Raw genomic sequence first — 26,959 nt, 5'->3', positions numbered from 1 at the left:
ACAGTAATTAATTTGCTCAGCATATGGATGAGTGGAAAAGTCACATGACTGAAAATTTCTCTTCATCTTGTTGATGACAGAAGCGCTTGCACTCAGTTGAAGTCTGATGGAAACTTGCTTATGGTCAGTATGTTTCTTTATGAAAAATGGAAAAACTTAATTTTTAACCTTTACAGATGAGGATATAGAATTGTTGAGTGTAAGTTAATCGCTGGAAAAACATGTATCCAATGTATTAAACAGCACAGGCTGTCAAAGCATGTGACAAGGCAAGTCAAATTGTAATGATAAGATATATTATTTAATTAATTATTACTTTGTAAAACAAACTGTGACAAATTTGAACCCTTCTTTGGAATTATCGATGTGCCTCATCTTCAGTGTAACATTCAACTTAAATTGGCATTTGGATTAAATTGGTATTTTGACCTAAAGGAGAATCCTGCAATCCATGAAAGTAAATGTTTTGGTATTTTAAGCTGTAGTATGTCATGTTGTAATGTCTGTGGCCTTCACAACAGGTTTTAAAAGGTTAGTGGGCAGGTTTGGGGAACAATAGCAGACAAAACCAGGAATTAGTAAATGAATTTTATTCTCTGAAAACAAGAAACAATTAAAAATTCATATTGTGTGGCAATTTTCCCATCTCAACAAACTGTAAATCACTCCTCATTCGACAACCAGTGTCTGTTGTGTTGAATAACACAATGTGTATAAACATTGTTCAGTCCACTCTGAGATCAGAGACTTGTACAGCACCATCCAATGGGATCCATTTTTATAACATTTTCTTAATAACAATAATAAAATAAAATAAAATATACTTGCAACCTTTTCAAGTCAACCTTGAATAAATATAAATTTTCTTCTGAACCCCCTCCCCCCCATGTTTTTTCTTTTGTCTGTTTGATTCTCTTTTCCTTTTTTCTTTTCAAAACTTCAAGATAAGATGAGTGCCAAGAGGTGGAATGTTGCATTGAATGTTTGAACCGTCGGCCACAAAACCTCGACCCCGACCTGAATCCGTGGACGCCACTGAATCGGGGCATGGGGGGAGGGACGACAGAGCCTCCGGTCCACATGCACTGTACATAAAACTGCAAAAAAATTCCAAGATGTCTCTATCAAAACATGCTGTATTACTCAGATGGTGTGCTCAATCCATGTTGCAGACCCTTTTCAACATGCTTGCTTTGAATGAATGAGCCATTCTCGAGTAGCGGAACACAGTGGGATCATGACAGACCCATACGATAATCTACAGCTCTGTCTCCACATGAACACATTTATGGCTGCATTTGAAGGGAGAAATGTACAATCTTCATGTTACATTTTTATATCGAAATAAATATTGTACATTTATTGTTTTCCTCAACCATCTCTTGCTTTTTTCCCGTTAATAATATGAGATACAAAGTCTCACCAGGTCATACCTGTAACCGAGATCTGTAAAAATACAGAAGAATATTCTAAAGGATGACAATCACGTCGTTATCATTTTGCATTCAGTCCCTTTGAAAATCATGCACTAGAGAATTTCATATTAAAAATAATACAAACTGTTGAAAATGGCTGATCTGGTCATCCTTAAATAAGTTTCTTCCTCTCTCTCTTTTTTCCCCCTTTTTTTTGCAAGTCTCGAGGAAAATAACCATAGAATTTTTTTTTTAAACAACTTTGCATCCATGCAAAAAAAGAAAAAGAAAAAAAAAGAAAAAATTATAAATTTCATACAGTACATCAACAAAGAGAACATCATACCGGAGCACATAAAGGTCCATTATTTATTTATGCTTATTTTTTCAGAATTTTGTTGTGTCCTGAATCAAACAGGATCTCTGGCCGTATCCATTTCCTCATCACCAAACTTTGAAGATCGATCCAGTGGAGATCGGGCTTGATGTAGTTATGATTCCCATGAGGACGTCATCTCTCCTAGGTTACTCTTTCCTATTCCATTTTAGCCAAATGCTTCTCTCTTTCTAGATCTTCTTTTGACAGCTTGGCTTGTGGTAATGGCTACAACGCATCAAGTTCTAGGTAAGAAACACTGACATCTCTTTGCATACAACAGAGAGTAAACAGCCAGAGTAAAACAGTGTCTTCCTTTTTCTACTGTTAAGAGTCAGACTCTGCCGAATCCCTGGCTGCATCTCTTCAGCTGAATGGAGAGACTTCCTGTGGCGTTCTTTCCCTGCGTGCGACAGCAGCATACAATTTCATTTCATTTATTTTTTTGGCAAAAGGACGCAGGCCTTTTATTTGCCTCTTGTTGCATGGGCTCAGAGGACACAACATCAAGCATGCAGTGTAACCAGGACGTGAACCGTCGAGACCCTCTCCTCTCTGTCAGTGCTGGAGCTACTCACGCTGCTCTCTACCGCTCACCTCCTCGTGCCGCTACGACCGAACGTTGGAACTGTCCAGGCCTGAATCTGGAGGTTTACTACTTAAAGGTGCCAAGGTTGGGTCCACCAATGAGGTGGGAGGGAAGAGCTTGTACCAGCCAATCACCATGTTGGTCAGCTCTAAATCGTCTAACAGGATCTGGGCGGCTCCCATGAAGGACTTGTGGTCCATGCGTCCATAGTCCCCCCAAACAATAATCTGTAGAAAGAAAAGAAAGACATGATTAGTCAAAGAGTTTCCAGGGATGTGGTGCATTATCATCAACTAAAACTAAATCTATTAAAAAAAAATAGTGATTTGAAATAAAGCTGAAATAAAATAAAATATAAATATTAGATGAAAAAGTTCAATAAAAAATGGAAACTTGGCAAATAACTAAAATAAAAGTATTTGAAGTATTAAAATTACTAAAACTGAAATAAAAATAACTTAAAGCTAAATAAAAATGAAAATAAAAAAAAATACTAAAAATTCAACTAAAATTAAAATGAAAACTGAAAATGTAAAAATAACTAAAAAACACTTTAAAATGTTAATAAATACTATAATACATAAATGTGGTGAAAACAACTCTAACTCAAAATCAAAAGAAAACACTAGGAAAGAAATTTAATTTGCCTTTCATGACACTTTCAAGTACACACTCTCTACTACACTTAAATGGGGAAAAATCAAAGATAACGTCAGTAGACTATGGAGTGCCGCAAGGATCGGTGTTAGGCCCTCTGCTATTCTCAATATATATGCTCCCACTTGGTAATATTATAAGAAAACATGGAATTAATCTCCCCTGTTATGCTGATGACACTCAATTATATATTTCATCACGGCCAGATGAAAACACTAACTTATCAAATTTGACAGAGTGTCTCAAAGATATAAAATGCTGGATGACGCGTAATTTCCTGCTACTAAATTCAGATAAAACGGAGGTATTACTTATTGGTCCAAAATACTACCCACAAACTCACTTACAATACAACTTTAATATAGAAGGATGTCCTGTTACTTTATCCACTACAGTAAAAGACCTGGGTGTTATACTAGACCGCAACTTGTCTTTCGAAAATCATATTTCATATGTTACAAGAACAGCCTTTTTCCACCTTAGAAACATTACAAAGCTACGTAATATGCTATCTGTTTCTGATGCAGAAAAGTTAGTTCATGCATTCATGACCTCGAGACTAGATTATTGTAATGCTATATTAGCTGGCTGTCCTGCATCCTCAATAAACAAGCTACAGTTAGTGCAAAATGCAGCTGCTAGAGTTCTTACTAGGTCAAGAAAAAATGATCATATAACACCAATTTTATCATCTCTACACTGGTTAACTATCAAATTCCGTATCAATTACAAAGTACTATTACTGACCTATAAAGCCCTAAATGGTTTAGCTCCTGTGTATTTAATGGACCTTCTATCGCCCTACAATCCATCGCGTTCTTTAAGATCACTAAATTCGAGGCTTCTGGTCATTCCTAGGATATCTAAGTCCACTAAAGGAGGAAGGGCGTTCTCACATTTAGCTCCAAAACTCTGGAATAGCCTTCCTGATATTGTTCGAAGGCTCTGACTCGCTGTCCCAGTTTAAAACTAGATTAAAGACGCATCTCTTTAGCCAAGCATTTACATAATGCTTACCTTTTATACCACTGCTGAATCAGATCAAATGCATTTAATATTATAAAACTTGAAGAGTCTGTAGGTTATTTGTATAGGTTGCATAGTATTTACAGTCATTACATTCCTGTGTATATTGCGTGAATGACGGGTGGTTGGGTAGATATTGTGTTTTGCGGTAGGTGGTATGCCATACGGAACCGTTGCCACTGAACCTGCTTTAACGACGACAGTGGGGCTCGACAGCCTTAGTCAAACGGGTCGGCGCGTATGGTTGGGCTGCGGAGAGATTGTGAGATTGTGGTTGGGTCTCAGCAGCAGGAGGGATGTAGAGGTCAGTAAGCAGGGCTGAGTTGAGTGGGGGACGGAGGGGGGTGACTCTGGGACGCAAGAATCACTGTCTTCATGTTTTTTATCATTTGCGCCCGTGTTATTGAAATCATTATGAACAGCAGCTACGCTAATTATTTTCCCTTTTTGCTTTTCTGCTGTTATCTCGGGATGCGAGTCCCGAGAAAAACGGCGTTCATCAGCTCCAGTTTGTATCCAGCCTTTCACGGAGACTTCAGATACCCCAATCACAAAGCCTGTGAAGAGACGACTCAACACCGGCGACATGGACCCTCTATGGTGGACGGCACTGATCCTCAACAACTCGTCTCAACACCGGAGTGATTACTTGGACTTCGAAAAGATGGAAATGGATAAATATTCTAAATGTTCCGATCCAATCTGCCTTGTAATGCTGCCCGAATCATAAATCATGCACTGTTCCTTCGTTGGCCAGAGGAGAACTGGCCCTCCGACTGAGTCTGGTTTCTCCCAAGGATTTTTTTCTCCATTCTGTCACCTGATGGAGTTTTGGTTCCTTGCCACTGTTGCCTTGGCTTTTGGCTTGCTTAGTTGGGGACATTTAATATTCAATAATATTATTGATCTGCCTTACTTAAGGTGGACGTTGACTCAATTTTCTTTTAGAAACAAACACTGTTATATTATTTTCATGTTATCACTGTGAAGCTGCTTTGATACAATCTGTATTGTAAAAAGCGCTATATAAATAAAGGTGACTTGACTTGACACTTTTTTGCCTTACATGTTGTTCATACTTAGTAAAGTGAGAAAATAAAATGCAGCACTTATGGTGTTACCTGTAAAACCTTCCCCTCAGGGTTCTCCTCAAACTGAAGCTGCTGTTGATAAAGAGGATCCAGAGTTTTTCTAGCTGTCCGCGTTTTCTTTTTGTTGATGCATTTCCCATTGTCCAGCAGATATACTTTTACATAAGGTGCTGCAAATGAAAGATTGCAGGGATTTACATATAAACCTCACAAAAAAGTCCTAGAACAGGACTATTAAAAAGTGGTATTGTGTCACGATCAGATTGAGTAATGAGGTGTACCTGGGGTCTGTTTGTTCCCTGGTTTGCCCACCAGGCCTCGAGCCCGAATAACTTCAACATCCAGCCTTTCTTTCCTGTGTACCATACCAATCTGGATGTCACCTGTGGAGAAACCACATCCAAACTCTTAGAGCAGACAAAGGGTCTCTTTATAGAAACTATTTGATGAAAGGCAACACAGTGTTATTACAGTGCTATGGACAAATCATTTTCAATATTAAAGGAATATTTCACCACACAATTCTGTCATTATTCAGGTTTTAGTTTATTTTTAATGAAACCTGAGAGGTTCCTGTCCCTCTATTGAATGCCAAATATTATTACGGAGCTCCGCCTATGATTACTTATCTTCGTTAACTGTTCTTATTCTGTTCATTGGTTATTTTATTTATGAATGGATTTTGTTTTCATGAAACTGTTGACTGACAATAAATCACATTTAACTAATCTTAATTGTCAAATTATTTTCATCACATGTATTGTAAAATGCTGTAATTTGAGAGTAGGCATTGGTCCACCTTATTTCACCAATGTCCACTATTTAACAAATATTAAACTTTTATGAAAAAAAAGAAAAAAATACTAAAGCATGTAAATTGTTTAATTCCTTCAATATCTACACGCTTTAAAAATTTCAGTCTGAATTGTTTGAATGCAACTTCCCTTTGTTTTTAGTAGCCTCAGACGCTCGATCGCCCCCAAACACATATGGGGGTTGGAACAGTTCAGTAAGCTTCACGGTGGGGGTGGGCAATACAAGGTGTAAATCAACGACCTGTCATACAAAGAGTGCTGGCTTGCCTGATAATAAGTGTTTTAAACAGAGTAAGCAAAGGCAAAGTCAATGTGTCCAAATGTAATTTTATTAAGCTTAAGGTTTTACATTAAAGTATTTAATCGTTTGAAGTGATCAATCCAAGTGTTCAACTGGCTTTAGATTTTTTAATCAGTGTGTTACGATTGTCAACAATCTTATATTATCTAAACAAGTGCCCTTGCCAACTTTATAGAAACAAATTTGAGTGGAACCGGAGCCTGAGCTGAGGAGATACAGAGCTTGTTTATTTGCAATCAAACTTGTTTTTTAATGAATATGTATCCTGATACTGTTCTGAGACTTCATGTTAACCTCAAAAGCCTGACAAAAACCGCTTTAACAGATACATTGAGCACCTTCAGAAAGTTTTGTCAGCTATGGTACAGCACAATGGAGGCTCTACTAGAATTTAAAAATGTTTTGTAATGTTATAACTTGGCATTATTTATTAAACCAAATACTTGACCATAACAGTCTACTGTCCCTTATTTTTTAAGCATCAATAAGAATGGTAAATCACAAATCCTGTCGGCCAACATCAGTTAAGAGGAAATATTTACAAGGGAGTGAGGTTTTACTCGCACAGCTCTTACTAGGTCGTCTTCGTTACATAAAAAACAAATGCTTACATAAGGGTTTGATTACTAAATTTGGTTATGTGAATGTGATTTTTAAGAATCATATTGACAGTTATGATACTTTTCTTGCAATCTTTTTCTTTGCAAAAATTTCAAATGGAGGGATCAGAAACCTCTCATTTTCATTAAAATCTCTTCATTTGTGTTTCAAAGATTAACCAAAGAATAACATGATATTGAGTAAATGTTGACCTATTTATTTTTGGATGAACTACCCCTTTAAAGGATTAATTTCTGATCAAAAATTATACCGTAACCAAGCGATCCTAGGTGTTTATGACTTTCCTCTTTCAGCCGAACACAATCGAAGTTTTATTTAATATAACTTCGATTGTGTTCGGCTGAAAGAAGAAAGTCATAAACAGCTAGGGTGGCTTTAGGGTGAGTAAATTATGAGATCATTTTCATTTTTGGGTTAACTATTCCTTTAAGCCCAACGTATACTCCGATATTTACGCATATGTAAAGCATACAGTTTGCATAATGTAAATCTCATCATAGTACACATACTGTATGCGCATAGCCCAATTATTCTAGTATACTTTGTATATTATAAATACTTTATAGTATTTATAACAGATATCCAAGAAGGATATCTGTTTGGCTGTATGCATACGCTAAATGTTTGTCAAAACTGAAGTTTGACAGTGTCTTATATAACTGAACCCATTGTTTTGTTTGTTATCATTGTCCATTGCCGTTATTGTTGCTTGTTCATTGTAAAGCGTCCTTGAGCCCTGGAAAGGCGCTATATAATTAAAACTTATTATTATTATGATACTAACCCATTGGAGGTGTGGCCAATGTCTGTCTCCCTGCCAGCTGGGCTGGGCCAAGACCATCCAAAAACTCAGTGAACTGGCTGTCTGATGAGATCTTCACTCCAGGGAAGATTAGACTATTAATAGATAATCGACAGAAAATCAGTAAACTGAGTGCTAAAGGCTTCTTGCAACACATTTCTTAAAAGATATCATCACTGATGCAAACCCAGCCAACCAGCAATGGTGGTGATGACATCATGTGATTTATGGAGTGGTGGACCATCATATTCAAATAGATTTTTACAGCACTTACTTTCCAGGTTTTGCCTTTTCGCCATCGTCCGTGGTCTCTCGGCTGGGCTGCCGTGTCATCCTGCTCTTCATCTCAACGGCTAAACCCGTCTCCACACTCCGCTGGATTGCCAGCCGGACTGGCTTCTTTTTCTTACCCTCCTCTGAAAATTACAACAAGGGGAAGGGAAGATGAGAAAATAAGACAAATGCGTGACACTATGACCACCCGTTCCACCCCACAGTGTTTTGAGTCCATGTCGAGTAGTTTTGTGGTCTTGGTCTTATGAGCATTTGGACTCGGTCTTGACTTTGATTCAGACCGTGTCCAGTCAGGAGAACTTCAACTCATGCATATGATCTGCTTTGAGCTATTGTGTATCTCTGGACTGGAGCAAACTGTGTGCACGCTGTTTGCGTCACACTGACATGAAACCAGACTCCATTCCCCCTAAAGAATATTTACATTGTTTGAATTGTTCAGAGTCTCTTCAGGTCTCTGTCTTTACTCAGACTCAACCTACTCAGGTTTCAGTCTGGACTCCCAACATGTATGAGCTGGTCTGAACTAGAACACTGCTAGCACAAATGCATCTGCCATTAGTTTAGCAAACTCATAGCTCCATCCCAAACTTATGCAAGAGGAAGTGGAGCCAGAAGTCAACATGTCGAACCATTCAATCTTCAAGAACCACAGATCAACAGTTTTCATGCTCTTCAAGTAACATAAATGGTTTATTTATAGTTGTCTGCCCATCAAACTGGTTTGGAGAAAGTGTTTTAGCACTAGAAAACATAATACATTTCACCCTTTAAGAAAAAAAACTTGACAACTACTGAATGAGAAAAAAAAAAAAAGACATGTTATGATCAGCAGGGGGCGTCAAGTCTGCCACTCTGAGCAGCAGGACATCCTGTGTCCCCCAGTCAGGTTTTACACATCCATCCATCCATCGACACAAACATACATCACTCATATACGTCTCTCTGGCTTTCCGATGGTCACAAACCCTTCACAAACAAATTTTGCGCTGACGAATAAAGCTTTTAAAAACACAAGACACTGAAGCACACCTGATATTTAACTTCATTCTTACCTCCGTCTGCCTCGTCAAAGGAGTTCATGCAGGGGAAATAGATAGCCAGTGCTTCGAAGGAGGCAGACAGGCTGAGCCGGCTCTGCGAGCGCTGTATCCGCATGCCGGGGACAGCGGCGCTGCCATCCTGCCCTTGTCTGCCCATTTTACCACCCCGGCACTCTCAAACACCTCAAAGGACACTGAAGAAGGGTGGCAGATATGTATAGCTGATGCTGTGAGTTGGTTTTGTAGAAAAAAGTTTGGCAGGATTGTGTTCGGTAGCAGCTGCGAGTCTTATTAGTTCTCAGGTTGATATGCGGTGAGGATGACTGTCTGACTCTCTCCTCTGCAGCGCACTACTTCCCATCTAAAGGGGTGGGAGGGGGAGACGGTGACATGTGCACGTGTTTCACAGAGGATGTGGCCAATCAGAGGCACAGAAACTAAAAGACCTCTAAAACGCTTCTCCAGGAGACAGAGCTCTGCCTAGAGATATGACTGAACACAAACACATGCACATGACTTGCCTTCTGACTGCAGCTTCATCAGTCACCACACACACACACACTCTCTCATCCTCACTGACGCACAATTATATGTGCACAATAGTGTTGAGGAGTGGTTATAAGTAGTAAAGCTACTATCTTGATAATATTTTTTATTAGCTTGACAATAATTCAGCTGTTCTCATGCAGCTTTTCCAGAAACAAGCTATATTTACCATGTAAATTATACATCACTGCTTTTTATGTCACATTGTATTGTGCACGCAGCTGTACAGCAGAGTGAACAGGAACAACAGATGGGCGAAGACATGAAGTCAATCTTCCTTAAAATGGAGATGATGCCTGTGGTACCTTGCCGATGATGGAAAACACTTTCTCAATCTAATAAGATTGATTTCCTGATTTAACATCACTTCTGAGACTAAGGACACACATTTGTTATTAGTCTACCCAGCAAGATATTCTTGTTTTGAAAGAAATGAATACTTTAATTCAGCAAGTAACAGTAAAGACTTTTACATTGTTACAAAAAAACTATAGCAAATTAAAGTTGTTCTTTTGAACATTTAATATCAAAGAATAAAAAAAGTCCATCACATTTTCTACAAAAAGATTAAAGCAACTTTTTTTCAACTGATAAAAATAAGAAATGTTTCTTGAGCAGCAAATCAGCATATTAGAATCATTCCCGAAGGATCATGTGACACTAAGACTGGAGTAATGGCTGCTGAAAATTCAGCTTTACATCACAGGAATAAATTACATTTTAAAATGCATCAACAAAGAAAACAGTTATTTTAAATTGTAATAATATTTTACAATATGACTCTTTTCACTGTACTTTTGATAAAAAGATGCAGCCTTGGTAAGAGATTTCTTTCAAGAACATTAAAACCTTAGAATGACCACAAACTTTGAACGTTAGTGTACATTATCTCACATAACCCTGCCCCTAAACAGCACAATCTAAGATTGATCGAATTACAGTCAAGTATTTACGATTTGCCAGTCAAGCTGCTCTTCACATATAACTGTGTGGTTCTTGACCAAAAGAGGCAGCAAAAAAAGGTCCAGAACTTCTACCATCTGTGATCTTCGTTAAATTGTTATAATAGGACAAATACGTTATAATATACAAATTAAATAAGCAGTGCTTTAATTTTTCAGCTAGGTATATTTAACAGTAAGAAACTGAATAGTCAAATGTAAAAATAAACTGCATAGACTTCACTTTATGAATTAAACATGTACTGATGCTACTGAAGTTATTCAGTAAAGATCAGTGTGTGATTTTCGTTTTGTCTTTTGTTGTTTGACATTACTGAGACAAATGTCAGCAGGTAAGCTGCTGTCACCTAATGCACAGATTCAATATACCGACACACATCCGATTTTCTCCCTGCTGTTTACATTCACTTAAGATATATCCGACTGTAAAATAGAACTTAGCTCAGTTCTCGTGAGAGAACCATAATCACTCTAATAGTTAGACAAAGTTGCACAATGTGGGCAAATAATCTTTGCAAATCAGCGACTGTGCAACACGCAACATCCATAGAAACAGTCTCAACTCTGGAGAACTATGCGTCTCCATTTACAGGTAAGAAAAATCACTTTACAAACTTATATACACACCCAATATGTGCAGATGTGCAGTTGTGATTTATTTTCAGACTTTTAGTATATTCTGGTAGCTTTAATGTAATTTAGCTTCAAATGTAAATAGCTCCAAGGAACAGCATGTTATCTTTCTGAGGAAAACAGTGTGACAACAGGTCCTCACCACCTGACTGAGCTAATGACATTAAAACCCATGAAACAAACATACTGCAATATCACAACCTGTTACAAGAATTGCAAAAATTGCAATGTTCTACTCAGTTAGCCTTTTCATTAACAAAGTGAAAACTAGCAGCTTGGTTTTGTTACTGAACAGAAATGAGACGACAACCTAAAGCGTGAAAATTCCATTCATTATGGTGTTTTAGGCAAATAGAAACTGCATGCACCTTAATGAAGACAAGACCTTTAGTTTAAATATGAGATCTAATCTACACTTCTGTAAGTTATAAATATCTTATTGTGGGTATGTTGAAATCATCACCCCTGCTGCATACTGGCTTAAAATAGTAACGTCTTAAACCTTCCTATTAAAGTCTGAAGAATACAGTTGTGACTCATATCACCGCTCAAACCTCAACATGTCTGACAGTAACACAAATAGTGTAGTGCACATAAAGTCTAACAGAGCCAAACTTCCCACAACGTTTCACTTGTGTCATTTCTTTTTAAGTAAACAATCCAATGAACTTAAAATACCATCTAAGCACTAAAAATAACTGTGGTTGAGATCTGTAATGCAAACCATTGGCTAATAAATGTGCAGTTTATATTAAACACTAATATTGCAATAGCGCAGACAGAAGACTCAGATCTGACATTAGACTCACTGTGTCTAGGGGGGGGGGGACACAGTGAAAATGTAATCCTTTGTCTGAGCCGGGACAGGTTTCCTTTGGAATATAAAGAAAAGCGGATCCAGATCTTCCCTGACTATACATCGGACGTGACCATCCGGCGTTGTGCCTTTCTATTTTGGTGATGACAAAGCTGAATTTTCAACAGCCATTTTTTCCAGTCTTCAGTGTCACATGATCCTTCAGAGATTATTCTAATATGTTGATTTTCTGCTTAAGAAATGTTTATTCACTTTTGATCAATTTAATACATCCTTGCTGAAGAAATATATATATATATATATATATATATATATATATATATATATATATACAGGTCCTTCTCAAAAAATTTGCATATTGTGATAAAGTTCATTATTTTCCATAATGTAATGATAAAAATTAAACTTTCATATATTTTAGATTCATTGCACACCAACTGAAATATTTCAGGTCTTTTATTGTTTTAATACTGATGATTTTGGCATACAGCTCATGAAAACCCAAAATTCCTATTTCAAAAAATTAGCATATTTCATCCGACCAATAAAAGAAGTGTTTCTAATACAAAAAAAGTCAAAATAATTCTTACTCTTATAATTCCTTCAAATAATTGTTCAGTTATGCACTCAATACTTGGTCGGGAATCCTTTTGCAGAAATGACTGCTTCAATGCGGCGTGGCATGGAGGCAATCAGCCTGTGGCACTGCTGAGGTGTTATGGAGGCCCAGGATGCTTCGATAGCGGCCTTAAGCTCATCCAGAGTGTTGGGTCTTGCGTCTCTCAACTTTCTCTTCACAATATCCCACAGATTCTCGATGGGGTTCAGTTCAGAAGAGTTGGCAGGCCAATTGAGCACAGTAATACCATGGTCAGTAAACCATTTACCAGTGGTTTTGGCACTGTGAGCAGGTGCCAGGTCGTGCTGAAAAATGAAATCTTCATCTCCATAAAGTTTTTCATCAGATGGAAGCATGAAGTGCTCCAAAATCTCCTGATAGCTAGCTGCATTGGCCCTGCCCTTGATAAAACACAGTGGACCAACACCAGCAGTTGACATGGCACCCCAGACCATCACTGACTGTGGGTACTTGACACTGGACTTCAGGCATTTTGGCATTTCCTTCTCCACAGTCTTCCTCCAGACTCTGGCACCTTGATTTCCGAATGACATGCAAAATTTGCTTTCATCCGAAAAAAGTACTTTGGACCGCTGAGCAACAGTCCAGTGCTGCTTCTCTGTAGCCCAGGTCAGGCGCTTCTGCCACCGTTTCTGGTTCAAAAGTGGCATGACCTGGGGAATGCGGCACCTGTAGCCCATTTCCTGCACACGCCTGTGCACGGTGGCTCTGGATGTTTCTACTCCTGACTCAGTCCACTGCTTCCGCAGGTCCCCCAAGATCTGGAATCGGTCCTTCTCCACAATCTTCCTCAGGGTCCGGTCACCTCTTCTCGTTGTGCAGCGTTTTTTGCCACACTTTTTCCTTCCCACAGACTTCCCACTGAGGTGCCTTGATACAGCACTCTGGGAACAGCCTATTTGTGCAGAAATTTCTTTCTGTGTCTTACCCTCTTGCTTGAGGGTGTCAATGATGGCCTTCTGGACAGCAGTCAGGTCGGCAGTCTTACCCATGATTGCGGTTTTGAGTAATGAAACAGGCTGGGAGTTTTTAAAAGCCTAAGGAGTCTTTTGCAGGTGTTTAGAGTTAATTAGTTGATTCAGATGATTAGGTTAATAGCTCGTTTAGAGACCCTTTTCATGATATGCTAATTTTTTGAGATAGGAATTTTGGGTTTTCATGAGCTGTATGCCAAAATCATCAGTATTAAAACAATAAAAGACCTGAAATATTTCAGTTGGTGTGCAATGGATCTAAAATATATGAAAGTTAAATTTTTATCATTACATTATTGAAAATAATGAACTTTATCACAATATGCTAATTTTTTGAAAAGGACCTGTATATATATATATATATATATATATATATATATATATATATATATATATATATATATATATATTTAGACTGAAGATAGACTAAAATAAACCTGAAATAATCCTTGTAACACATGAATGGAATATTCCACAATGTCATTCATTTAGAAGGAATAACACACTCAGGAGAACTTTAATGGTCCATTAAGTACAGTCTCTTGAATAACAACCAGGTGTTGAAATGGCTCTTTACCATCATATCATGTCCTGAGATATTGACTTGTGTTGACCCTATGACCCCTAACCTCTTCTCCAAAGAAACAGATGGACTTGGTGGAGCGGTCAGCATGTTATTAACACCTGGACCACACAGACCGTAAACGCAAGTCCATTATTCCACAACAAGTGGTTTACACAATCCTCTAAAACAGTCTTTGACAGGGTGTTTAGAAAGTCTCTGCTACTGAGCAAAGCGCTTTGGGAAAGTTTTCATGGTACTGTTTTTCATGTATCAGTTCCAAACCCTAGTGATCTGCTTACCTAGAGAACATTTTAGGGCAATTTCAGGTTAAAGACTCGATTATAACCTATCATACCATAGGCACACCCAGCTCTACAGGCTGTTCTAGGTGGACACAATTCTGCTGCCTTTTAACCCTTTCACATGTAAGTTTAAAATATTCTAGCTGATCCCCCAGCGTGAGCTTTTTAAGGCGACAGCTATTTTAAAACGTATCACCTTATAATTTCCATGGGACGCGTCATGCTTGTCACGTGACAATCCGCAGCCACAATAGTGTTGTATGACAAATGTATTTTGTATACAGCGCTGTATCTATCTCTAAATGTACTTTAGTTCTTCCTATTTTATTCAAAATATTCACAAACTTGTTGATTATGTCATCAACTACCTGATATTACGATTCTCAAATATGTGTAAGTGAATGCGTTTTGTCGTTTAAAAACCTTTATAATTAGCCTGGTTAAAACCAGATCCTTCTCAGTCGTAACTGAGTTAGGGTCTGGGGAAGGTTCATTCACAGCTCATTTTCAAAGGGGCGTCACCAACAGACGTCGCTCAAATGCCTCTGTAAGCAATTGGGATAGACCTTAAAACCAATCAGATCGATCGTCATCTTGTAAAGCCCGCCTCAATTTTTGTGATTGGTGCCTCGATTTGGAAAGATTGGAAATGAACTTGAATGGGCTCTTCGCCAGACTAACTTGCAGAGCAAATCTAAATTTGCCGGAAGTTCGTCTGGGTTTTCCCAGGCTACTTTATAATGATCATGTTATTTGATCTGTGATGCGCGATGGGCGTCACCATGTTAGTTTGCACCGCAATTCAGAGAATCGCATCTATCGGATTTACAACACGTAAATTCACCCACTCCTTCAAATACATGAATGTAAGTGGCCGGATGTTATAGTTACCTATACAATGTGTATACAATGTGTATTTGACCTGAATAAAACACCTCGTCAATTCATAATTAAAAGGATTGTTAATGCCACGTCCATAGACATCCGTGTGTTTTTTACAAACTATAAATGTATTGTTTTGCTAGTACTTATGTGTATTTAAATGTCTGAATCCCAAAATAAACATTATGTGGTTGAAAACACTGAATATGACAAGCGCTGAACTCTCTGGCTCAGCACCACCAACGCGTGAAAGCACGTTTGAATTTAGCAGAGATATATTTTATAATTTTTGAGAGATATGTTGAAAAAAACAAATTAATAACAGAAATAACAAACAAAAATAAATTAGGTGCAATGAATCTGATTATTTTTACTATTATATTGAGGAATGACTGAGACGAATGAATAGCGCTTCTCGCTCATGTGAGCGAACACACACTGGAGAATCGAACGTTTGGGCAATTCTCAGTGAGTGAATTCATAGCCGAGTGGTAGAACTTACGTTTCGATCATTTAGATGTCACGGGTTCAAATCCCGAACAAACATGGACAATTGTAAATTTTATATTAGCCTATTAATGCATTTTATAGCCAATTAAACGCACGTTTAAACGGCAAACAATAAAATCCAAACCAGTGTTTCAGTTACGTTCATGGTTCCAGTGGCCTTAATGCATGCATGCAAGCTTTTCAAAATGTCACAAAGCGTTTTGAGATTATTTTGAATGAAATATTGAAGTTTATAATTAAGTGTTTTGGCACACCACACAATGCATTGTTCTAAAGTCGAGTTTTATTCTGGCATGTTGAATTAGTCTTCGACAAACGCGGCGGCGTGTTCATTTGGATTTTTTTTGTCTCATAACAGCTAAAACAACTTAATAGGCTACTCCGTAATTTTTTGGTCACACAGATAAGAGTAGAGTAGCCTACATCGTTCAAAACTGTAAACTTTTATTCATATTAGGCTAACGACAAAAGTTCTCTGTCGTCGGGAACTGCGCGTCACAAAAATGAACCGAAAATGCACTTGCCTCAGCTCAGTCACGATAAGAAATCGGCTATGTCTAAAGCCTTTAAATGTCTAAATATTTAATAAATGTTATCTGATTATGTAATCTGAAACCGTGAGGTACAGAGGATCTACTCAAACATGTTTACCTATCATGAGAGCGATTCCCAGTGAGGAAAGGACAAAGGCAAGGGTGAAAATCTCGCTCTAATTAAATGTAGGCAAAATCGCCCTAAATTAAAATGTAAAAACAGATCAAATAATCTATTTGTCGAAATGTTCCGATATTGTTTAATTTAAGTTCATAATTATTCTATACATGTTATTTAGTTTAACAACCGCACCACGAAGCACTGTTGTTCGAGATTTATTTGAATAAAATTCTTTTTAAAAACTTTATTCGCAAATCGCATGCACCCTGGTTGTAAGGATCCAAAGATCTCTGTGGAATTTAATATTGAGTTGAGCATTTTGTTTATGACAACAAATGAAAATGTTTTTGAAGATTGTAATTAGTTTTGCTTGGAAAAAGCTGGCCCAAACCGAAGTAGCGTTTTATTTATTCAATTATTGAAATAATGAAATACTTACTAATAAACCCTCTATGACAGAAATATCACTACATGTAGCTTAAATTATGTAATTCCTTCATTATAAACACTTTAAAAGACTAATGCTATAATGTCTAGAATAGCGATTTAAGTGTGAATTGCAACTTCACTTTGTTTTAAGTCAGTCTCAAACTCAGCCTGTGTGGGGTTTGGAGGGACAGTTCAGTTCAGTGCTTTATCGTGCGTGCAGGACAATAGGTGTTAATTTTCCGTCTTTCATATGGAGAGTGTCGGATAGCCAGCCTGATGAGCATGCAAAGGCAAAATTCTTTTAAGGATAAATCTCTCAATGTGTCCAAATGTAGGCCCTATATCTTATTAAATTATAAATATTGTAGTTTATTTATTGTATTTAAAGTTTTTTCACACAAAATTTCAATTGAAGTGTTCAATGTAGTTGTTTCAACTGGTTTTGTAGAGTTTTAGAATGTTTGAGCAGTGTGAATGATTGTCGACAATCTGGCATTGTCTAAACATGAACTGTTGACGAAACGCAACGCCAAGAAACGAATGGGAGTGATCAGCAGATACAGAGCTCTTTAATTCGCAATCAACCTCGTTTTATTGTAAGATGAAATCAACAAGGCATGCTGTGTCTTTGAAGCAACAAAGGCTAAATAATTTGTTAGTTTTTTTCGTGATCTGTATGGATGACACACAGCGACATATACAGTATTATCAGCTGTATGATGTGTTTTTACCCTGAAATGTTTAATTTCGAGAGCGACCCGGCGCGCGCAGTGAGGGAGACTAAATAAACTTGCTAAAAAGAGATCCAGCGCACTAGAGAGACAAATGAAAACGCATGTTCTTAATTTATGTTGCTTTGGACTATTTTCGTTTTGTACTGTTTTAATTGTTTAATTTAGTTGCAATTTCTTTTGCAATACAAATTTAAAATGTCACAAGAATAAGATTGTTTCTTATTTTGCATCGTAAAGGAAATAAACTCTAACCTCGATGTAATTTATTTAAGTTTTTTAAATAAATAAACTGTCCCGACTGTCACGGTGTGGGCGTTGTGTTTTGTTCCTTGTTCTTGTCTGTCATGTGTTTCCCTGTCTTTACATGTTCAGCTGTTCCCCGTTCTGTTGATTAGTCTCCCCATGTGTTTCTGATTAGCCACGCCCCCTTGTTATCTTGTTTAGCTTTTTTGCCTGTGTATTCTTACCCTTGTTCTTCAGTTGATGTTTGTCGGTCGTTGTTTTTGATGTTGCTGGTAGCTGTTCCGTGTTCCTGTCCTGAGTCCATTGGATTACCTGTTTGTTTTATTAAAGTGCTTGCATTTGGATTCTCTCTCTGCTTCTTCCTTGCTGCATCGTAACAGAACGACCGACCAAAATGAATCCAGCAGCACGGACCTCGTCTGATCTCCCCAGCATGAGCCGGGAATTCGCGGGTCAGATCGCAGCCTTGGCCCTGGATAGCCCTGATTTATTTCAGTTCACGTGGGGATTTATTCCTCTTGCTTCTTCGTGCTCCCTCGGAGACGAGGCTATTAAATTGTGTTACCGGCTCGGGGCTAAGGAGGTCAGCCCGAGGGAGCTTCCAAATATCTCTGGTCTGGACTGGAGAGAGGCACTCTCCCGATGTCTGGAGAGCTTCCTCCCACGGTACGCCAGGTCATCATCTGACCTCCACGCCCAGCTGGATTTTCACGTCAGCCACGTCCAGCCAGAGCTTCACGTCAGCCACGTCCAGCCAGAGCTTCACGTCAGCCACGTCCAGCCAGAGCCTTCACCGCTGGTCCCGTCCAGCCAGAGCCTTCACTGCTGGTCCCGTCCAGCCAGAGCCTTCACCGCTGGTCCCGTCCAGCCCAGCGCACTCTCGCTCTCGGAGACGGAGGAGGAAGAGGACTTCCCGCGTCCCGCAATGCCTGGAAGTCCTTCCTGTACTTCCTGTCAGCCCAGAGTCCTCGCCGCTGGTCCCTGCCGATCCAGAGACTGTTCAAGTCACGTCTACCGATCCAGGGACTGTTCAAGTCACGTCTGCCGATCCAGAGACTGTTCAAGTCACGTCTCCCGATCCAGAGACTGTTCAAGTCACGTCTGGCGATCCAGAGACTGTTCAAATTACGTCTGGCGATCCAGAGACTGTTCAAGTCACGTCTGCCGATCCAGAGACTGTTCAAGTCACGTCTGCCGATCCAGAGACTGTTCAAGTCACGTCTGCCGATCCAGAGACTGTTCAAGTCACGTCTACCGATCCAGAGACTGTTCAAGTCGCGTCTGCCGATCCAGAAACCGTTCAAGTCACGTGTGGCGATTCAGAGACTGTTCACATCACTGCTGCTGATCCAGAGACTGTTCACGTCACTTCCTCCGAGCCAGTGTCTACGGACAAGATGGCCGCCTCCGAGCCAGTGTGTGTGTTGTCTGCTGTTCCAGTGTGTGTGATGTCTGTTCCCGAGCCAGTGTGTGTGACGTCTGTTCCCGAGCCAGTGTGTGTGACGTCTGTTCCCGAGCCAGTGTGTGTGACGTCTGTTCCCGAGCCAGTGTGTGTGACGTCTGTTCCCGATCCAGTGTGTGTGACGTCTGTTCCCGAGCCAGTGTGTGGGATGTCTGTTCCCGAGCCAGTGTGTGGAATGTCTGTTCCCGAGCCAGTGTGTGTGTTGTCTGTTCCCGAGCCAGTGTGTGTTCCCGAGCCAGTGTGTGTGTTGTCTGTTCCCGAGCCAGTGTGTGTGTTGTCTGTTCCCGAGCCAGTGTGTGTGCTGTCTGTTCCCGAGCCAGTGTGTGTGTTGTCTGCTGTTCCTGAGCCGGTGTCTGCTGTTCCTGAGCCGGTGTCTGCTGTTCCTGAGCCGGTGTCTGCTGTTCCTGAGCCGGTGTCTGCACCACCCTGGCCGCCCGAGGGGTCGTCTCCGCCCTGGCCGCCCGAGGGGTCTTCACCGCCCTGGCCGCCCGAGGGGTCTTCACCGCCCTGGCCGCCCGAGGGGTCTTCACCGCCCTGGCTGCCCGAGGGGTCTTCACCGCCCTAGCCGCCCGAGGGGTCTTCACCGCCCTGGCCGCCCGAGGGGTCTTCACCGCCCTGGCCGCCCGAGGGGTCTTCACTGCCCTGGCCGCCCGAGGGATCTTCACCGCCCTGGCCGCCCGAGGGGTCGCCTTCTCAGCCTGCTCCACCCACGGTCCAGGTCCGCCCTCACTCCACGAACCTGGCCCTCCGTCCCTCCCCCAAGACCGCCTCCACTTTACCACCCTCCTGAACTTTAGTGTTTTGTTTCGAGGGGCGTCGGGAGCCGCCCATAGGGGGGCGGCTATGTCACGGTGTATGTCACGGTGGATTACCTGTTTGTTTTATTAAAGTGCTTGCATTTGGATTCTCTCTCCGCTTCTTCCTTGCTGCATCGTAACACCGACACTTTATCTAAACCTTGAAATGTGCGATGTGGTTTCAAAATTTATTAATTTTATTCTTCTTTTACATTTTCATTGGTTTTCATATTGAAAGCAATACTATTTAGTTAGTCTGTTATTTTGTGTAGCCATGACAAAATCAGTCGTTTTCTGATTTGTTCAATGTATGGATCTGTTGAATAAAGACATTAAAGACAAGCTTCTTCATTTTCATTTTCTGACGCGATCGGCTGACAATCTTCCTTCATCAGTTTTGTCGTCTGTGCAGTGGCTCTACTGGAATGTAGCACATTTATGTTGTAATGTGCCATTGATAATTAAACAAAACGCCTGACTTTAAATAAATAAACAGTTAATAAACTCGCTTATAAACGGTTACCTATTTAAGCACCAAGACCGGTAAAACATAAAAGGCTGCATGCCATGTAGGCTTCAATGAGATTCGATCTCGGTTCGCTTGAAGCGACGCAAGGCTCATGTTGTTGCGTTGACCACAGACCTACCGTCAGCAGGCTACGCTGGTGAGATAACGTCTTGTGCTCTTGCAAAGCCTCATTGATGTAACCTAACATGTTTCTATTGCAGTGTTTTATTTTGAAATGTTTTCATTATTTATTCAATTTAATTTCAGTATTGTGATTATGAATCAGTTTAACTACAATGTTTCACTTGAATTCATCTGCTACCAGTTTTTAATCGCTATGAGCCGTGGCGCGGCGGCAGATTACGCAATAGAGAGAATAAACTGACACTTTTCAAAGTCTGTGATTGCAGCGCCTCTCAGCGGTAAAGGGCAGCAAATACACACCCACAATTTACCGCCGCGGGAACGGTGGTAAATTTTACTATAATAATAAAAGTATTATTCTGGTTGGCTACCTACTGTATACTTAATTTAATACTGTAATTTTAGATAAAAATGCTTAAGACAAACTCTTCTGATGTGCCCTATTTTTGTGGTGTATAACAGTGCAGATGTAGAGTTTCCTGAAAGCCACTTTTGTTATTTGTCAAGTTACAAGATTTTTTAAAAATGTATTTGTTTTACAATATGTTTAATACAAGAACCATCTTAAACTGACTTACCAAAAACTACATATGAGAGAGGACTGTTCAGGACAAACAAATTCACTTAAAAATCAAACAGACTTGCCAGTGCTACAAGAGAGAGAGAGACAACTCTCTTTGTTGTTTACCTCCACTCATCTGTCAAGAAAAAATAACACAAATGTGACTTTGACAAACAATGATCAATGCGCTACAACACTAATCACTGGAAAGTGGTTTGTAACTTTCTAGTGGTGTGTGTGCTGGATGTTGTCACATGCTGAATCATACACCTCAGTTTAATGTCCTTGTCATCATCAGATCTTATTTTTCAGAAGCTCTACACACAGATCACAAGACTGTGCTATTACTATCAAGGAAGAAATAATCACTCTAATAGTTATACAAAGCGGAACAATGTGGACAAATAATCTTTGCAAATCAGTGATGGTGCAACACGCAACATTCAAAGGAACAGTCATCACAACTCTGGAGAACTATGCGTCTCCAATTACAAGGAGAAACGACACTTTACAAACTTATATACAAACCAGGTTTGATTATTCTGCAGTTGTGTTTAATTTCCAGACTATTAGTATATTCTGGTAGCTTTATTGTAATGTAGCTTTAAATGAAAATAGCTTAGAAACAGCATGTTATCTTTCTGAAAAAAAAAAAAGAAAAAAGAAAAGGTGTGACGAATTAACAACAGGTCCTCACTACCTGACTGAACTAATGACCTCAAAATCCCTGAAACAAACACACTGCAATATCACAACCAATGATAAACTGGACAGGATGAAAAAAGACAATGGCCTGGTCAGAAAAATATTGTTGGTACTGTTTGCTAAAAAAATTATCTCACAGCATTTTTCCATGAATGTTGCTTGAAATCATACAGCTAATGTTAAGCACTTTAAATGAAATCAAGAATGTAATACAGAACAATTTTTTATATTCTTTGTGGTTTTGTGTTATTTTTATGGTTAATATACATACATCATTAGGTGCCACTCAAGCGACATATGAACAGCAGAGTTTTACATCATGCCATACTGACGTACACAGCCAGTGTATCTTCCTTCAGACTGTGTGTGCCTGTGTGTGAAAATCGGAGGAATGAGGAGGGTTATTTTTGGCTGTATATGACTGATCCAGCAGGAAATAGGAAGGAGAGGATCTTTAAATACGTGAGAAAAAAGCATCGGGTGTGAGAATGAGCCTGTTAAGTATGGAAACATGTCAATCTGTACAGCGGGATAGTGAATCATTACTGCGCCACAAAAATATCCACAACCTATTTAAGGGGATCTTGGTGGATGTACGACAATCATATAGTAGAACATGTATAGCTGTCTTAAACACTATACTTTTAGATCTGGATTTATGTTTTCCTGAACACAAAAGAATAATTTTAAAGATTGTTTGTAAGCAAACAGTTTTGGTAACATTGTATGGCCAAAAAATAAAAATAATGAATAATTAATTAAATAATTAATTAAATAATTAACATAATAATAATTTAAAAAAACTTTACCAAAATTTCTCAACATCTTTTATCTTCCACAGAAGTAAGAAAGTAATACATGTTTGGAACAACATGAAAGTGAGTAAATGATGGCCATTTTTAATTTTGGGGTAAATTCTCCCTTTATCAACAGTCAGTAGCCAAACATACTGCTGATTTGCTGAATCAATGACACCACAAAGTTTACAAAAATGAGTACACTTAAGCATACTTAAAAACTTATTATGAAAACAATATACTTTAAGAGAAAAATAATAAAGTGGGAACTGAATATAATGTTTACTTTAATGTCATTTATATTCATGTTATTACACATTTGAAATGATGCAGTTGCAATTTAGTTCATTTCAAATATATTAACTTAAAATTTAATATTGAATAATACACTATGGTTAAAATTATAATTTAGTACTTTACATGTGCTTTAGTATGTTAGTCAACACATCAACATAAGTGTACTTTAATGCATGAAAAAAAATTAATAAAACTTAATGGTTTAAAATGTATTTAAATTAAAACTTAATTTGACATTATTTCAAAGTGCACTTTTTGTAGTCATGAAAGTGTACTCTCTTTAAGTGCACTTGAGTGGCCTTTTATATTTTTAAGATTTTACCTACACTACAAAAGCACATTCACTACAATTAAGAGCACTTCTTTTTTTGCACGCCTGTGGTCACATTGTACATACTGAATACACAAAGCCAGAGGAGCGTTTGAGTTATTGCCAACACAGATGAGATCACTCAAGTGAAATAATGCCCATTATGTCAACTCACCAGTCAAATCAACACAAGTGCTGAAGGATTGGCCTCCAGCAGCAAACCTCTTTTAAACACAACAGTTTTTCCTCAACGGACAGCAACGGGGCATCTGTGAGGGAAATTTACACACTTGCATGTGGCAAATGCTGTAAAACTGCTTTATCTAAAGAGAAGCTTTGACCAGTGTAATCATACACTAACGATTTCACAGTATAATGAAAGAAATCACAGGTCAGCAAAGAAATCTGTGGAAGAGGCAAAGGCGGCCCTTCAAATTGGTGATATCGTGGGACAGGTACAGCATGGAAGAGGGGGTTATGGGCTCAGTTTAGCTCCTCCTAAATGGCACAAGGCAGCCCCAGCTCAAAGGAGGAAGCTGCTAGTCAAAGAGGTGTGAAAGCAGGAGGAGAGGATGAGGTGTATAAAGGCCATTTCCCAGGCCAAGCAGGGAGAGTGGATGAGATGGGAGAGTGTGGAACAACGCAAGATGGGCTAGCAAGACCTTTGGTCAATGGAAGAGAGTAGGATCAGTTTCCTTATCAGGTCAACATATGATGTTCTCCCATCACTACAGAGCCTAAACCTCTGGGTAGGAGAGGATACCTCTTGTCCTTTGTGTTCATCACCTGCCACATTAAGGCACATTTTGACAGGATGTAGGGTGGCTCTTAGCCAGGGTCGGTTTACTTGGCGCCATGACCAAGTACTGTGATGTTTGGGTTCAGCATTGGAAGATAAGCGTAACATGACCAATAAGTTGCCACCTGTTCTAGCAAAACATTACACACAGAAGACAATATTCCTCCGTCCAGGCGAGCAACCACCAAGAAAAGGTGTTAAAACCAATTTTCGTCCAGGACAACTGGAAGCGGCTAGGAACTGGAAGATGCTGGTTGATCTTGATCAGCGGATTATTTTTCCACCTGAGATTGCCACCACTAACCTCCGACCAAATATTGTTTTGTGGTCTGGATCAGCACGCATTGTTCAACTGATAGAGTTAACAGTGCCATGGGAGGATGCTGTAGATGAGGCATATGAGAGGAAGAAACTGCGGGACGCTCATCTGGCCACTGAAGCAGAACAGTGAAGATGGAGAGTCAGGGTTTATCCAGTGGAAGTGGGTTGTCGAGGATTTGTGGCACACTCTACAACCCGGTTCCTCAGAGACATCGGATTCAGTGGCCAAGAGTTGCCTCGCACAGTAAAGAACTTATCTGAAGCAGCAGAGAGGAGCAGCAACTGGCTGTGGTTGAGACGGAAAGATTCTGGCAGACTGTGTACAGGCTGCCACGCTACGGTTTCGAAGAATTCTTGAAAACTCGAAGAGTCTGTTGGTTTATTTGTATAGTTTGCATTGTAATATTATGTTCCTGTGTATTTTGTTTGAATGAGGATTGGTGTCTGGACAGGTGGTATGCCATACGGAACCGTTGCCACTGAACCTGCTTTAATGAGGGCAGTGGGGCTCGACAGCCTTAGTCAAACGGGTTGGCGCGTATGGTCGGGTTGCGGAGAGATTGTGAGAGATTGTGGTTAGGTCACATGTGAACTATGAGGAAGGAGCAACCTCAGCAGCAGGAGGGAGGTAAAGGTCAGTAAGCTGGGCTGAGTTGAGTGGGGGACGGAGGGGGGTGACTCTGGGACGCCAGAGTCACTGTCAAGCCCTCTTGAGGTGTCGTGGGCTAGTCGACGAAACACTGAGGACGGAAGGTGCCCACTTGAAGACCCTAGAGATGTTCCCTACTCAGCTCAATCCAGACGGTTGTTATGGGGGGACCGCACTGTGGTTGCAGCCGTTGTGTGTGCTGACGCGTGTTAACACTAGACACAGGGAGATTTACATCACCATATGGAAAGAAGCGTAAATGGATGGAGAAGCATAGGTTACTGTAAAGCTACGTCTTAGTTGGTGCTTATCTTGGCGAAAGCCGAGTACAAATCAGCATGAAGTTTTAACATCTACTCTCGTGTAATGGAAATCAAACCACGTGGAGCTTCAGATTCAAGCCATCCCATCCCATCCCAGCGGTTCTTTATGAGGCAGAGCGGGGTGTGAGGCACGATTTAACCAGTAGGACCTCTGAATCCTACCTGTGAGCTGTAGAGTGGGACATGCACTTCCTTAAAGCTAGCTCATATCACTGCATGTGTGTGTTCAGATGGGCTACTCATTAGGTCATGACTTACATCATGGATAAAGTGAGAGACAAAGTGCTTTGTTTCCCAGAATAAGAAAAGCAGGTCATTTAGGGATGTTAAAGGATTTTTTTTAAATATATTTTTTTAAGGTAAAATATTTCCTTTTATCTGTATTAGTTAGTTAGTTAGTTAGTTATTGTTTATTTGAGTGTCAAACACCTTTTATGGTGCCCAGCCCTCATGGGCTTATTAGACACAACAGCTTCACACATATCACCAAAATAGCCACGTGATATAAGACAAAATCTCCAACATAGTATAACTAAACCACAAAGATAAATACACATACAAATAGAGATGACATACGGGATATCATACAGGATACAGAATACTTTGCCGTAAACACCAGGCTTTTTCTATAAATTTTGCCAAAGCAAAAACATGATTATCAAACAGCCAGCACAAAATCTCCCCTTCATATTTCCAAAATATATCAGGATTTTTTAACTGAACTAATTCAAAAAGATAGTTCCTTAAATCATAGTATAAAGGGCAATAAAAAACAAAGTGAAATTCATCTTCCACAACCTTGAGATCACAGAATTCACATAAACGTAAATGTTCAGGTATACCCTTAAATCGACCCACTTCCACTGCCAGAGGTAAGGTACTAGTTCTCAATTGCGCACAGAGAGACCTCTGCCTTCTCTTTAAATTAAGGAAAATATAAGGTTCTGTTACAAAATCATTCTTAAACTGAACATAATTTCTGAGTTTTGGCTTCTTCCATATATCTTGTTTCCAGTGATTTTCATATTTACTTAACAGTCTTTGTCTGACATCCTTTATATTACATTGAAGCTTATTGTAGTACCTTATATGCAAGTCAGACACAGAAAATATTGACAAAACTTCTCCACACCAGGGGTGATGATTTGCTCTGTCCCAGTTAAAAATTTTCTTCGTTAGCCTTTCCTCTGGCAGACTAACAAGACGGTTCCACAATCGCACCATTTCACACCTTTGTTTTACAATACATGGATCCCATCCTGCATCTCCATTCACAGCTACCTTCGCTGCATATTTATGTACCCCAAGAAAACATCTCAAAGCACGATTTTGAACAGAATTACAATCATAAACCTCTTCAAATC

The 26,959-nt window shown here is 39.5% G+C and overlaps 1 protein-coding gene across 50 annotated transcripts in view; it reads right to left on the bottom strand.

Moving 5' to 3' along the window:
• Nucleotides 1-575: 575 nt before the first annotated feature.
• rims2b (regulating synaptic membrane exocytosis 2b) overlaps nucleotides 576-26,959 on the bottom strand; it is a 240,779-nt gene continuing 214,395 nt past the window's right edge. For all 50 annotated transcript variants that reach the window (XM_077196592.1, XM_077196603.1, XM_077196620.1 and 47 more), the window contains 5 exons: nucleotides 7,968-8,109; nucleotides 7,676-7,788; nucleotides 5,436-5,537; nucleotides 5,185-5,324; nucleotides 576-2,607 (listed from right to left, as the gene is read on the bottom strand). In XM_077196592.1, the coding sequence (XP_077052707.1) occupies nucleotides 2,401-2,607; nucleotides 5,185-5,324; nucleotides 5,436-5,537; nucleotides 7,676-7,788; nucleotides 7,968-8,109 (704 nt within the window). In that variant the 3' untranslated portion in view covers nucleotides 576-2,400. The remainder of the gene's footprint in view (nucleotides 2,608-5,184; nucleotides 5,325-5,435; nucleotides 5,538-7,675; nucleotides 7,789-7,967; nucleotides 8,110-26,959) is intronic.

The sequence above is a fragment of the Siphateles boraxobius genome, unplaced genomic scaffold (assembly GCF_051911475.1).
Source record: "Siphateles boraxobius isolate OS27281-9 unplaced genomic scaffold, OSU_SipBor_1 35, whole genome shotgun sequence".
Classification (NCBI taxonomy): Eukaryota; Metazoa; Chordata; class Actinopteri; order Cypriniformes; family Leuciscidae; genus Siphateles; species Siphateles boraxobius.
The sequence above is the reverse complement of the archived record's forward strand: the minus strand, read 5'-3'. Positions and strand labels throughout refer to the sequence as shown.